This window comes from Centropristis striata, chromosome 10 (genome assembly GCF_030273125.1).
Source record: "Centropristis striata isolate RG_2023a ecotype Rhode Island chromosome 10, C.striata_1.0, whole genome shotgun sequence".
NCBI classification, from domain to species: Eukaryota; Metazoa; Chordata; class Actinopteri; order Perciformes; family Serranidae; genus Centropristis; species Centropristis striata.
The window spans coordinates 32,527,625-32,542,882 of NC_081526.1; the positions used below are offsets into that span (position 1 = coordinate 32,527,625).

At 37.6% G+C, this 15,258-nt stretch overlaps 1 protein-coding gene across 2 annotated transcripts in view; it reads right to left on the bottom strand.

Annotated features, from left to right (window-relative positions):
• The window catches only part of tns1b (tensin 1b), a 196,481-nt gene that overhangs the window by 41,493 nt on the left and 139,730 nt on the right, over positions 1-15,258 (bottom strand). Inside the window, exons 15-17 of one of the 2 annotated variants that reach the window (XM_059342440.1) lie at positions 12,118-12,247; positions 11,315-11,380; positions 10,228-10,344 (exon numbers count right to left, since the gene is read on the bottom strand). In XM_059342440.1, the coding sequence (XP_059198423.1) occupies positions 10,228-10,344; positions 11,315-11,380; positions 12,118-12,247 (313 nt within the window). Of the gene's footprint in view, positions 1-10,227; positions 10,349-11,312; positions 11,381-12,117; positions 12,248-15,258 lie in introns of both variants that reach the window. The other variant, XM_059342441.1, reaches the window with a different exon arrangement.

Below are 15,258 nucleotides of genomic sequence, written 5' to 3' on the forward strand. Positions count from 1 at the left end.
TCGAATGCTTAAAGAGGGATTTTTTGAAGTTGGATTGTATAAGGTACTTATCTATGGTTAGTGTATTACCCACAATAGATGGCAGTTGGCATGCCCTCAGTTAAGAGAAGCAGGTAGTTCTGATACAGAAGCTAAGTACTGTATTGTGGAAGGGGGCAGAAACTAAATGTATATTAGCCACTGAAAAAAATCAATACAAGTTTAAGTTTCCACTATATTTAGAATATTTCACCGCTACACCTCGCTATCAGACAGCCTTTCCAACAGGGAACTAACGATTTCTATACTCTCTTCAAAGCCACCAGACTTGACTTTGTTGTTTAAAAGCACCATGTTTTTGTTTTTTTAGCTGTTCAGACAATTGTACCTATCTAATATGAAAGGATAGCATCAGTCTAAATATACTTATTTTAAGTATTTAATATCTGCAGAGAACAAAGTTGCAATTTATTAAATCTTATATCTTTCAATTGGCTGGTTTTTCTATGTAAGACAACAAAATGTGATGTGGAAATGGCAGTAAAAATGGTAAGGATTGTTAATTTACGCACAAATTATCTATTTGCACCATTGATAGATAGTCCATATTGTGAATTTGGGCACACTGGTTTGTCAATTTTAAAAAGTGGGTTCCCAGAAAAAAGTCTGAACAGGTAATACACCGACTGTGAATAAGTACCTTATATAACCCCACTTAAAAAAATCCAAACTATCCCTCTAAATACCAGGAATTACTCAGTATTGGCAACAATAATCTGTCAACAGTCACCAGTGAATTCATTTAGACTTAGTAATGGCTATATTTCACTGTTGTCTGGTAATTTACTGCTCACCTGGCTCTTGAACCACTCTTGGACCAATGCTCATTTTGAATTTCAGTCAACCGTTGCGGCAAAACATCCTCAGCGGTGATATCATTCTGTTGCACCGACTTCCATCTCCACCGAGACTTTGTAACTCCCCCAACCCCACCCCTGTCTGTAGCTCAGCAGGCAACACAAACACAGACTTTAAAACTTTACTTGACTCATTTGAGCCCCAATCTAAACAACAAATAGTCTGTGCCCAAGAGGGCAGGCATGACCAACTCATCCCTTCTGTTGGTAGACTGAGACGGGAACCCAGACGTCTCCCTCTGACTAATGTGTATGGGATCAAAGAGGAAACATTCACCTCCTGCAGAGAAAGTGGACACAAACACACCTGGGCTGTCTCTTCTAAACACAGGGAAATGCTTACCGGACCTTGGATAAATTATCAATTAAGCTTACATAGAGACATCAGGGAGACTTGACTCATTTTGTCGACAACGTCTGAAAACTTCATTTCACAGAGCTCAAAACACTTCATGCACAGCTGAGATGTGCAAAGTGTAATTACTAGCCACATGAATAGGGGGCAGCATTTTATCTTGTGCATGACTTGTATGATTTTCTAAATGCAGCAATGACACCATGCAGGAGTGTGTTCAGTTAGACACACAATAAACCTGGCAATGTCTTCAAAAATGCATTGGAAACTTTTCAAACTAGACCTATACCGGAACTGAGATTCTGCGTTTAGAGACTTTTGCAATGCAGGATTATGTGGCGCTGTTGTTAGTCTAGCCTGGATCCTTTGGAAAAACAAGGTGGCAGAGTCTTGAACTTTCTCAAATTACCGCTAAATGGTTGCTAAAATGTGCTACTTAAAACATCTGAGGCGAGACTCTTAATCATATTTGATCAGCGCTGCCTCGACTGACAGCTTGATTGGAGTTTCTTGAGTTACCCTGGACCTCAGTCATCCTATCAAGCCCGCCTTATATGAGATAAACATTTTTGTTTGCCCCATTGGAGGCCACTCTGGGTGTATATGTGTCTCGACAGGAGAGTGACCAAATGCATCTGCCAGAGCAAATAAAACATGATCTCTCAATCTGCAGATTGGCCTGGTGTACAGGCTAACAATAGCAACTTTAATGACAATGCAGATATATTACTGGGGTCCTATTTTTGTAGTTTTGGTCGTTAATTGCTGTGAACACTGCTATACTGCTATGAACTTGACCACAGTTGAACGAGGAAGTCAGTCAGCAAAATTAAAGATTGTGTCATAATTTAACAGTTTGTATTTGTTGCATTTCTCCAAAAGATGTTTGGCTGACGTGGGGAACACTTGTATGATCATCTGCCCGCTTTTGTTTATGGCCATTAACAACTCTCGCCACATTCCCTGTTCTCAGCAATTAACTTATTAAGTAGAATGTTAATGTTCCTGATAGATTATCTTTGTAGTTTTGGCCATTATTTCTGTCGCAACGATTTCTCAGCATTAGATCAAAGCATTTGAAACGATTAAACCTCACAGGATAACTTTCCATGTGAACATGGTTGAACCAGTGAAAAAAAGATTAACATATAAAACACAACGTGGCCAAGTGTTGGGATAATAAACAACCTAATGTCAATAAGTAATGAAATGCGTTCCCAGATCAAGAGAAAATCATGGTTTGCTCTACAGTACTGAGAGTCTTACTCACATGTTGTCAAAGACGTCAGCTGCTGAGTTTGTGACAACTTTTCTCTCCGAGCAGAGGACAAGCTGGACTCAGGTTGACGGCTGAACTCTTCAACAGATATCAAAGCTTGAAAAAAGGCGTCAGCAGCCTCATGCTGAAGGGACACTGAAGAAATGCTGGACAATGCTGGAAATGCACCATATAACCCCTTAGAAAGTGTGTGTGTCTGTGCAGCAGCATGCACAGACCCACTCTGACATTCTCTGTCACTCCTCCTCTTGTGAGTGTGTGCACAAAAGAGCTTCACAGTCTGCCTTTAACTCCTCCGACTCCTCAGACGAGAGACTTAAATGCCAGATTAAGATTGCTTCAAGTTTTGACCAAATGAATAAACTCTGCTCAGAATCAGAGGGGAAATGAGATTTAGACATGCCAAAACTTTGCTATTTTAGTTGTGGGTTTTCCAAAGCCAAGTCCTTTTTTAATGAAGAAGTACTGCACAAAACACATCAAAGTTTATATTTGAATATAAAGTCCAAAAAATAATAGTTTGATGTAATTAATATATCTCAAAATGACAGCTTAATTACTGGAGTTGCGATTGGAAATATAATATATTGGAAAAATGCATTTAAAAATATCTCCCTCATATTTTTGTTTCTCAGCCGTGTGGAATCTGTCTCTCTTTCCTCTCCCCTCTGGTGCCAATATGCCAGAAATGCTTTGGGGTTGTCAGCTGAGTCAATCGCTGGCAAAGAATGGTAAACAAAAACAAGAATCTTTCATTCCCCAAATATCTATCAATATCCGCTGACAGAAATATGCTTCAGTCTTCACTGTCACAACACTTCAGAGCTTGAGCTTTGAGATTCTTCTCCATCTGTTCCTTTCTCTGACTTGATTTCTGTTGAAGTAAAGCCTCATTTATGCTCCCTCTACGTACATAAATAGATACGTAACCGCCACTGCCCACATACTTCCATGTGTCCTTTACGATGTCATGGATGTTAAGTAAAGTGTAAAGTTTCCACGAGAGGGCAGCTCAGCTCAAAATCAAAAGGTTCTAACAACAAGAAACAGGCTGACCATAGAATGTATATAAAGAAGGACGACACAACATCTCCCTATTAGTGAGGCCAAAACATCGTGATCGCCCCCTGGTGGCTGGCTGCAGTATAGCTTATAAATCACGCCCCTCCGTGTCAGTGAAGAGACAAAAACACTAACACTAAACACTGACTTTACAGTCTGGAAAGCCCTTTAAGGCAAATTTGGGATTTTCAGCGATGCAAATAAAATTTAATAAAATTTAACTGGTTTCTGTTATTTTATGTAGTTGTTATCACATTGATGTTTCTTCAGTGTTTCTGATAGGTTCAGTTTTAATTAGATTTTGATGTAAATGTCATGATTGATGGCTGCAATTTCTTTGCGATTGGTGGAGCAGACTGTGAGGGCTAAATGGCAGCAGCTATATCAAGGTTTCAATATTGTACAGTGGGAGGAAGTGGAGACGCGTCACCCATTCTTTATTGTCTTTTCACATCATTGCAGGCGGTGGCAGTCTGGACCTCACGACATGTGGATGGAGATTTGTTTTCACTAATATCTCCTCAGGACACCAAGGTGGTTACCATAGTGGTACTTGTCAATCACTAAATAGCCATGCCCTAAAGTTTACCCTGATTTATTGCCTATTTTACTCTAAATGGGACAATAATATACAAAATAAGCATCATGCTGTATTGAAGAAGACTTGCAACTGGTGATTAAGACCATAAACTCATTGTGAAAATGTTTACTGAAGCAATAAATTAAGTAAGAAGTAGACTTATTTTCTTCTAGACTTCCATACAATTTTCTCTTTGCACCTCGTAAAATCGCCCCCTGCTGGTCATTCGAAAGAATGCAGGTTTAAGACACTGCTGGACTGGCTTCACTTTTCTACTCTGGAAGTTCAACTGTGTGTAAAAGTTAAAGTGACTACAATTGGGTAATTGTGATGCTTTGAATATTTTCTGGTTGTGTTCATGCAAGGTGCGGGCGCGACAAAAATCCCAGTGCTGAAACTCACCCACAGCAGCTGTATCTGTTTTTACCAAATAAACACAATGAAAGTCAACATCAATCTTTGGAAACCAACAACCACACAGACAGCACTTGCCCAATGTTGATCCCAACAAAACATTGGCCCTATAATTTCAAGCTTTATGCAATGCCTTGATAAGCAAAGAGGGAGAAAACGGTTGTAAGTAGCCTTCCCCAGAAAAGCAACTGCAACCCTGACAAACTGCAAACCCGACAACAACAATTCTTTTTTGTTTCTAACTAACACTTGTGAAGATATACATCCTCTTCTGTTCTCCCTCTCGCCTCTGAAAGCCACTAAGTGCCTTTTCAGCGCTAACAAGTGTAAAGCCAAATGACAGTGGAAACACTCCAGTTTCCTGGAAACCCTTTGTGTCTTGTTTCTCTGACGGGGGGGGACATTTTTAACCGTTTCTTTAAAATGCTATGTGCAAACGCAGCCCATTTAACATGCAGAGTGTATCACTGTACTGACGGCACAAAAGCCTACTTATGTTTTAATACTTATTGAGAACTCAGAGTCCCCAGTGGCTAAATAAGAGCTTGTGATTGTGTGTGTTTGTGTGTGTGTGTGCTCTCTTGACGTTATCATGCCATTCTGCTCATGTCTATATGTGTGTGTGTGATGGCATCAAAGTCAAATTGAGCCTGGACCGCAGTATCAAAATCATATGACAGAAAGCAAGATGAAGCAGGCTGGAATTAGACACACACACACACACACAAGCTCACCTCCACTGAAACAGAATGAGAGGAGACTTACACCTATTCTATTTTGGCGAGGCCTATTTCAAGCTGCCGCCGAGACACTTTATGGGCGGCGATAGAAAGTAGCCAAGTAACCTCTGACCTTTGGCTATCTGAGAGACCAATAAAAACACCCAGAGGGGGAAACAAGGACATCAAATATCCAGCAAGCATCCCTGTTGTAGTGTCTTATGAGCACATTTTAGCCAGAGTTAATAATGAAAATGAGAACTTTAAAAAGTCATGGTACCATTATTTTTTACCTTTGGATGTATCTATCTATCGTGATGAGGCAAATATGCTGCTGTGGTGCCTATCCTGCTCTTTTATTTCATTTTTTTCCCTTTCCTTTCCTTTTTTAAATTTAAATGTATTGTTTGGTTGGAAACTCACTTGTTATCAATCTAGGGACATATTATTGTACTGTATAATACCAATGCTGTCTACTCTATTATTGTTGTTTGAAAACTAAATAAAAGTATACATAGATATGTATTATTTTTTGTCTAAAGCAGCGATCATCAACTGGCGGCCCGTGGACCACATATGGCAAGCCAAAGCTCTCAGCCCGGCCCGCAGAATAATAGCCTCATGAATTCAGAAAATGTGAGCAGAAAAAATAGCTTTCTGGCATATTTACATTGACACACAGTTTTAAACGATCATTACTTAGTGAACTGCCTCCTTGGTGGAAGTCTGACAGCATTTTAGCATCAAGTTATCACCGTTATTCTGGTTTCCCCATGTTTTTTAGGAATCTGTTGACACTGATATAGGCTAATAAAAACAGCATGAATTTAGTACGAAAGTGAAAATATCAAACAATGATAGGCTGACTGGGCATAAGTATATTATTTTTTCTTTATTTGAAAGTCTGACCCCCACAGTGTCTGTTTAGAATAGACCCCTGGTGTAAAGTTTAAATAAAAAAAAAATCATTTTCCTAGGTGTTTCTAATGGAACTTGCTTTCTTAACACCAGCCGTATTTCACCACAGGGACTCCAAGTTCTTGTCCCATGTTGAATGACACTATAGGGTTGACATTTTTGAGAGATGCTGGACAAACTTTGTTCCAGAATTTTTTTCCTGCCTGCATCAGTGTATACTGGATAAATGTACGCAGATAGTGAAATGTCACTGATAAAGCTTTTACAGGCGAATAACGGCCAACCCATTTATCAGGTTTGATTCTAAATTACAGTAACTATTTTTGCACAATGATAATTTGCAGGTGCTGGACTAACTTAACACCTGCATGAGCTGATATAATGAGACTGCAAAATCAATCACTGTCAGTATTTAAGATAAATAGGGAAAAAAAACACCTGTGCCGTAGTTAATGTGCTCAGTATTTGTGTTAATATGTTTGTTTCTGATTCAATCATTTACTGTTTGTAATGACAATATTCTGCATAAACCTGCGTAAAACTTTAAGGAACATATATGCCTAGTATTATGAAGCCCTTTGGGGTAATACGTATGCTGTTTGTTCTATACTTTTGTTTTTATCACTTAATTTGTACTGACAAACTAAACTAAAATAACCAAAGATATATGTGTGTTTTCACCAGATCACAATAAATCCCCTGGTTTAAATCTGTTTTGTTTTTTTATCTGGCAGCAACAGTAGAAATGTTATTGCAGTGGTTAAAAAGCAATCCAGCAGTGGCAATAGTGTGGAAGTCCAGACTCAGACTGGCTGCTATCACTCAGGGCGTAGCGGAGCTTCCTTTTTTGGGTGGCAGAGAAAGTAGCACTTTGGTCACAGAGTGACCACCGCTCCCTCAACAGGAAGGCCCGGTCCATGCCTGTGGCTCCACCCAGGAATGTCTCGCACTGCGCTCGTGTCCCACGGGGCCTTCGGCTTCTCCGCGGTCATCATTTCACCACAAATGAATTCAGTGATACCGATGCCTCTCCTCCCTTTCAAAACATGATTTACTATTTACATCTAAGACAGCATGAAAACACGCTGATGCTGATTTGGGTTGACAAAACACTGAAAATAAACTCAACTGTACAGTTTTTCTCCTATGAAGATATTCTGTATTGTGTGATACGTAACTGTGTGATGAATATAAATTCACTTAATAATCCAGATTACCCCGTTCAGATCACCTGTCCATTCCAATGAACATACCTTTGCTAGGACATCTAGATCTATGATTACTGTCACCTCACCTCACCCAAATGTGTCTAAATGCCTAATTGTCAATCAAAGTGCTCCACATCGTCTTAAGTGGACTGCAGTAGAGCCATGAGGGAAGGAGGAATATTTTAATCTATTATTTTATTTTGTTAAAGTTCACAATTGTGGGATACTCTATTACTTACACAAGTCAAAATATTATTAAATTGCATTATTTTGGACTTTATTATTATTATTATTATTTTTATTTTTATTTTTATTTTTATTTTTATTTTTATTTTTGTTGTTATTTTGGAAATAAATCTGTCCACTCTAATGGGAAAAAAGTGAAGAAAAGGAAATTAAGACAGAAATTTAGATTTATTCTGATTTGATTTCCTAATGTTAAAATCAGATTATAATGCTTCCTTTACATTTTGTACACATACTATCTCAGCAATTTTTAAATTCTAAATTTTGTTAATATAACACAAAGTATGTCTGCGATGTGTTTTGAAGCATCACTTTTTATTTGTTTTTGTTGGAAAAAGGTTTCTTTATTGCCATTTTCTCACCAGATTTTCCATAATCCAATAAGAAACTATATTATAAAAAATAAATAAAAAATCTAAAATAACTAATTTTGATGCATTTTTGTGGATGTGTTTGGAACATAATTTGGTTCTGAACAGGTTAAGCATTTACACTTGGACACACAATAGCTCCCCTGTACTCCAACACTGGTTTGAACTTAAATGTAACTTCAGTTTGACCCTGCTGCGTGGGAGTTTTAAAGACTAAAGTGTGAAAGAGTCTTTACACTCCATCAAGACAAGACAGAATCTTTCCTCTGTGTCAAAACAAAAGCAGCCTTGTTACAGGGGTCAGCTTGTGTGTGTGTGTGTGTGTGTGTGTGTGTGTGTGTGTGTGTGTGTGTGTGTGTGCGTGTGCGTGTGTGTGTGTGTGTACTTAAATAGACTAGCAGTTCCCTGTCAACTACATTAAAGCACATCACCTTCACATGTACAGTTTACATAACATTCATGTAAAGTGACCTTTCACCAAAGAGTTCACTCAAAGTATGCAACTAAAAATACACTTGAAGACCCAAGAATCCAAACAGCTAATGCTTGTGCTGCTTGTTATTTGCTTAAAATTGACAAACCTGTTCCAAGTAATGTAAGTGCTATAATGGGTCACATGCAGTTACAAGAATGTGATAATTTACTTACTTAAAATAAGTTAGAAAGACAAGTTGTGGGGAACTTATTGCACATTAGTTTAAAGGGCCCATGTGGTCCATGGCTGTAAACATGCCATGAACAACTTGTTAACTTTATAACACACAGGAGGCGGGCCGAAGGGAGCTCTGCTTTCTGACACAACATACAACCCCTTATTCCAAAAATGTTGGGACACTGTGAGAGCATAAACATGTGATATTTGTACATTACTTTTAACTCATATTTACTTGAAAATTGATCAACATTGAATATATGATGATTCTGAATTTGCTGCCAGAAACACATTTAAAAAAAAAAGTTGGGGCACGGGGAACAAAATTGTGAGAAAGTTGTGGAAACTTTAAAAAATACCTGTTTGTAAAATTCCACAGGTAAACAGATAATAGGGGCATCTTTAAGAGGCTCAGTTGTTCACAAGCAAGGACAGAGGTTCAACACTGTGAAAAACTGTGTAGGGAAATACTCCAACAGTTTCTTAAAGCACAATTGCAAGAAACTTAGGGACGTAATTTTCATCTAAAGATTCAGATATTCCGGAGAAACCCCTGACCCTTCAGGTGGCACTACAATAAAAACCAACATGATTGTATTTTTGGGCACACTTTGGAAAATGTTAAACACAGTTTGTTGCTATGTACAAATTCAAGCCATGACCCTACCATGCAAAGCAAAAGCCATCATCATATCAACAACATCCAGAAACGCCTGTACTTTACTTGAGTATTCCATTTTATGTAACTTTATACTTCTGCCCCACTACATTTAGAGGCAAATATTGTAATTTTTAATAATCCAATAATATATTTAGAATATATAAAACAATCTGAGTGGGTCCATTCTGTACTTTCACTTTTGATACTTTAAGTACATTTTGATGCTGATACTTTTGTACTTTTACTTCAGTAAGTTTTGAATGCAGGACTTTTACTTGTAGTGGAGTAATTTCACAGTGTGGTATTAGTACTTTTACTGAAGTAAGTGATCTGAATACTTCTTTCACCACTGTCTGAGATGCACTGACACAAAGTGGTCTGACGAGACCACATTTGAAAGTGTCTTTGTAAGTCATGGACATCCTGTCTACCAGGCTAAATAGCAGAAGGACCATCCAGATTGTTAGCAGTGCAAATCTTAATGTGGAAAGTGTTTCCACAAATTCTGAATGAGTGCACATTTACAATGAACAATAATTTATCAGTTTGAACAATAAATGAATTGTCTTTGTGTCCAAATTGGTTAGAAAATGATTGCACTCTGTTTTGTTATTGTTTAAGCAATGTCCCAACTTTTTCAGAATCTGGACTGCACATACTGTGTATGTATTGATTTTGAATTGTGCTGTATGTGCAACAAGGGGAACAAGTCGCTGCCTAGTACTTCTACTTCATAAGTCACAAGTGAAAGACAAATCATTAAGACATTTGATCTTACACTGCTCCTCATTTGTACCCAGTGAAGTATGCAGGACAGAATCTGTAGAGATTAACACAAAACACAATCTATAATCAGCTGCACGTACCGTCTGTGGCGTCCTCAGCAGTCTGGTTGAAGTTTTCGTAGGAGTCCCAGCGGATGAGAGGATCCTGTGTGTTGTAGTCCACCGAGACACTCGGCCCGTTCTCCAGCTGCTCAACACCTTGACCCAAAGTACGAAGAGACAGAGCACAACATGTGAATGTCTTTAAATCAATAGAGAGATAAACAGATCACATTCATGATTATTATCCTTTTCATTTTGATCCCTCTATTTGATTTAGAACAGATTTGAGTGAGAGTTTTTGAGGGTTTTTTTGTTAATTGATTAAACTTTAACAACAAAAAGTACATTTGAACTACAGTGGTGCAGGACATCATGTTGACATACTGGCTAAGGTGCACATAAGGGTTTATGTGCAGTTAGTGCATTTGCATAACTGCTAGAGGAGGGGAAAAAATTATACAGCATAGTATCGCGATATTCTGCGTGGCAATATTTTATTGATTCATGGCCGCCAAGTTTCGATATTCAGCGGTCCGACGGCCATCAATATTTTGACCATTTTTTGCTCACTTTTAGGAATATACTGGAGATACTGGTATCTTATGAATCTAGAAGATCTAAGGAATCTATAGGCACCATGTGCGTCAGATATTGTGTAGGGAAGTTGAAATAATGATGGAAAGTTCGGCTTTTTTTTGTTTCATTCGAAAAATTCAGAGCATTGAAGGTTGTTGTTTGTGAAAGTTTGACAAAATGCTGCAGTTGTTGTCGTCCATACATGTTTGATATCAGTTCAGTTCAGTTTGACTGAATACTTTGTTGGTCAGTCTGTGGGTTTGACTCTCATTGTGGAGAAATAAAAAGACTGAAGTGAGATGAATAGACTGAGAATTTTCTTTGATTTGACAAAACAATTATTGATTGAATTTAATTTTGTGGACACAAAATGCAGTTAAACAGTTAAATCTCAATCTCACTCAATCTCACCATATCATAAAATGCCTAACATTGCAATAATATCGTATCAGGATTCAAGTATCGGAATAAAATCGTATCGTGGGGCCTCTGCTGAAACTTTGGTTCAAAGTTTAGTTCAGACTTTCAGGGATGATTCTTTGATCCTTACCATGTATTTTCTCTGGTCCAAAGGAGAAAATAAACTCCACTTTTCCGTATTCTGGAAACCTTTCATCTGCACACAGAACATACAAAAAAGTTATTTCGAAAAATAATTAAATTGTTAATTGTACATAATCAATTATTACAGCAGCAAACAGATTAACCTTGGAAACCCCCAAACCTACCAGTGGGCTTGAAATGGTCTCTACAACTTTTTTTTTTTTAAACACGTGTTAGATTAGTATTAGATTTTTGTTTGCAGATTACAGCTAGTCAAACAATACATTATTACATGCAACAAAGCAAACTTTTTCTCCCTATTCTCCCTCCCATCCCCTCTTCCCCTCACCAAATAAGTATAAGAAAAACATGGTAAACCTATAAAAAAAAAAAAGATGTAATTAAAATTTAATAAAAAGAAATAAATAAAAACAATAAATAAAAGCAAATAAAAAAATAAAAAACATACATACATAAAAATAAAGAAAAAACAACAACAAAACATATATATATATACACATTTAAATTTAGTTATATAGACAAATACTGAAAATAGTTTTAACACTGACAGATTTCAAGGGTGTCTCTCAAAGCATCATCACCAAATAAACATTCTACTCCCTCAGAGCCTCCTGCTGAAGCAAGTTACCAACATTAGCATCATGTCTTATAAAACTCATAAAAGGTCTCCAGATGTTATCAAAAACATGTTGTTTCCGTCTAATAATGTATGTTATTTTTTCCATTGTCATGTTTGATGCCATCTCTTTGATCCATCTCTGTAGAACTTTTAAAGAGGAAATGTCTTACCTTTGAATGTCTCATCAAGCTCATCTTTCCCGAACACGATCCCCAGGTCGTGTACAGCGCAGGTGTGGAACTGCACCCTGAATATCACGTCACGGCACGGGCTACGGTAACGCTTGTGGTAGCACTTGAGCTGCAGGGAAGAAAACCATGAGAGGAAATTCAAACAACAGTGTCCAGCAGCAGCAGCGTTGCATCAAGCGGAGCCAACAGAACTCAACAGGTCACTTTAATGGGGTTGGACAATTTCCTTTTCAGCTCCACAGGTACACTTAATATCAAATAAATAACCATTTCAGGAAGTGACTTATTTATACAGTGTGTCTACACTGATAAGAAAAAAAATAGTTTTCAGCAAAAATAAACTGGGAAAATCAAATCACTATGAGCCGAACACAATATCAAGTGATGTTTGTGAAACACGAGCCAGAGACATGCCAGTTTGATTCAATGCCTGTTCTTTCTCTACACTGGCTCAGAGCTACAAAAAGATTTTTTAGACTTATATATATAAATATATCCCTCGTAATGTATCCCTCGTAATCTATGGCCTCTCCACATGTATTATTGTCCAAACTGCATCACAAACGGCTTAAGGAGCAGCACTAAAAACCCTAGACAGGAAAATCCTCCCTCTCCCTCCTGCTGTTTCAGCCTGGACCTGTTAGTTTTTTACAAGGAGGAATATCCCCCAACCCAAACAACTTGCAGCTCATAACTACAGTTGTAAATATAAAAAAAACGGACATAAAGAATTTACCATAACACCAAGAGGAATGGTAATTGCAGGAAATCAGCAGCAGTTAAAAAGCTCAAATTAAAATGCGATTTTGAGGAAGGTGAGACTTGTTTTTCACAAACCTATTTTCTACTTGTGAGGCCATATAAGACCAAAACATATAAGGTTCCCAAATCCACCCAAGAAGTAAAATATCCCGTGGCTTAGCGCAGCTCTCTAGGATATGGCAAACCTCCCACTGAAGGGTGCGTCTCACGAGGGAAACAATGCTGTCGAGCCAAGTTTTGGAATAAAAAAAGTCGAAGGAAAACATTAATTTTAAGCTTACATGTTACATTTAAAGCCCTAACACATTTTCATTTTCACGCACAGGCTTAAAGCTAACCATGGTACTTTCCACCCTCCTGTGTAGATAAATTATTCATAATGTTAAAGGAATAGTTTGCCACTTTGTCAAACAGGCTTATTTGACTTCTTACTGAGAGTTTGGTCAGAAGATTGATACTATTCTTAAAATGAAGCTTGCCAGCAGTTGGTTAGCTTAGCTTAGCTTAGGATAAAGACTGGAAAAAACAGCGAGCCTGGCTTTGTCAAAAAACACCTATCAGTACTCCTAATGTTCACTAAGTAGCACATTATATCTCCTTTTTGTTAAATTCAAACCAAATATTCGGAAAACAGTCAGTTGACGCCACCATAGGCAACCAATGGCTGAAATGCTAATAAAATTACTTTAGCTAACTAAAAAGATTAGATTGAAGCATGTCAAAGGATTATTTTAGCATTCTATGTCTACCAGAGTCTAGCTATGTGTGAGCAAGCACTTGTGAGCACAAGCTTTCTGATATAACTACATTCTACTAAAACACAAGTACTGTAAAAATGCTTTAGCTAAATTGACAGAAATATAGTTAGCCTAAAACTGACATTTTGATATTTTAGTGATAAAATCGCTTGTGCATAGGCCTACTAAATGTCAGGTCTTTATGCCTGAATACTTAAGTTATTAAAGGCTCAGTTTTTGTGTCCGGGAGCTTATATAAATGTAGTTATAGCAGCTTTTTTTTTTGTTAGCAGATGGAATTGACAGGGCAGCACCTTCAAGACTAAGTTAATGGAGAGCAGTAAAGTGTTTTCCTTCTAGTATGAGGGGGGACCTAACTCTCCTGTTGTGTTGCGGGTCAAATTGACCCATTTCAAAGTTTGAAAATCAAAAGAAAGAAATGTAAAAAAGTATTTTTTTAATAAAAAGAAAAAAAATTAAAAACTTCATGTAAAATCGTTGTATTTTATATGTAGGTCTTTCCAATGTACATAGAAAAAAAAGTTTTAACATGCATTTTTTTAATGAAAAAAACGAGTGAATTATCCTCATTGAACCTGATCTGTTAGAGTTAAAGAACACCATTGCACTAAATATTGATTAAAATGGTTGGTAATGGAGTTATTAATGAAATATAAACAATGTTTATTGGGATTTTTTTTAGTTTCTGATACTTTTGGATAATTAAACATGCCCCAGGTCAAACTGAGCCACAAACATTATTGCTGTTCCTGAGAAACTAACATAACAGGAGGTGCTTTCACAGCTATAGTTTGGTAGACCCAGTGGAATTTTGGGATGAGGTTTTTAGTTGTTTGGTCTGGACCAAAGTTTTTACAACACCCCAAACCAAAACAGACCAAACAGCTTAGCACCCTAACTTAAATATAGCTTCACATGACCCTACAGTGTGTGTGGTATTGAACGTCTAATCAATTTGGCTAGAAAGCAAATAAGATCACTTTCCAGAATGTTGAGATATTCCTTTGCAGTTAACTTTTTTGTTCATTTGAAACTTAACTTGGAATTAAAACAGCCAACACTGGCCAATGAGAGAAGTAAAAAGAAGAAAGTTGGATCATGTGTATTCAGATTTTCCTCTGTGATTATCTCTTTTTAATCTAACCATTCAGTAATTAGTCATTTTCTGGCAGTCATATTATCCACAGCTCATTTCCACAAACACATACCAGTGCCGTTTGAAATGCAGGAGCACACTTCAAGCTGACTAATGTCTCTCCCATTTGGCCATGAGGCCACAGCTCACATTCTCCGTGTTATCTGAATAATAACGAGCATCGGCGGCTGCGGATCAGTCCCGTGATGCATTCAGCAGAATCCATTAGTTCGTCTTAAATAAAGGATGAGATATGAGCGCAGTTCTGAGGGGGGCCTGGAGCATACAGTAAGTGCTGCTTTAAAATTCTCCACGCTGAAATTATGAGGCCCGAGGACATCTCATGGATAACATTATGGCCTGAATGACAGCAGATGCAGAAACTTTGCTGATGTGTGCAGTTCTTAAGCTTGAACTCAATGCTAAATAAGCCACAGGTGTTACTTTATTTTCATTTTAAAACTG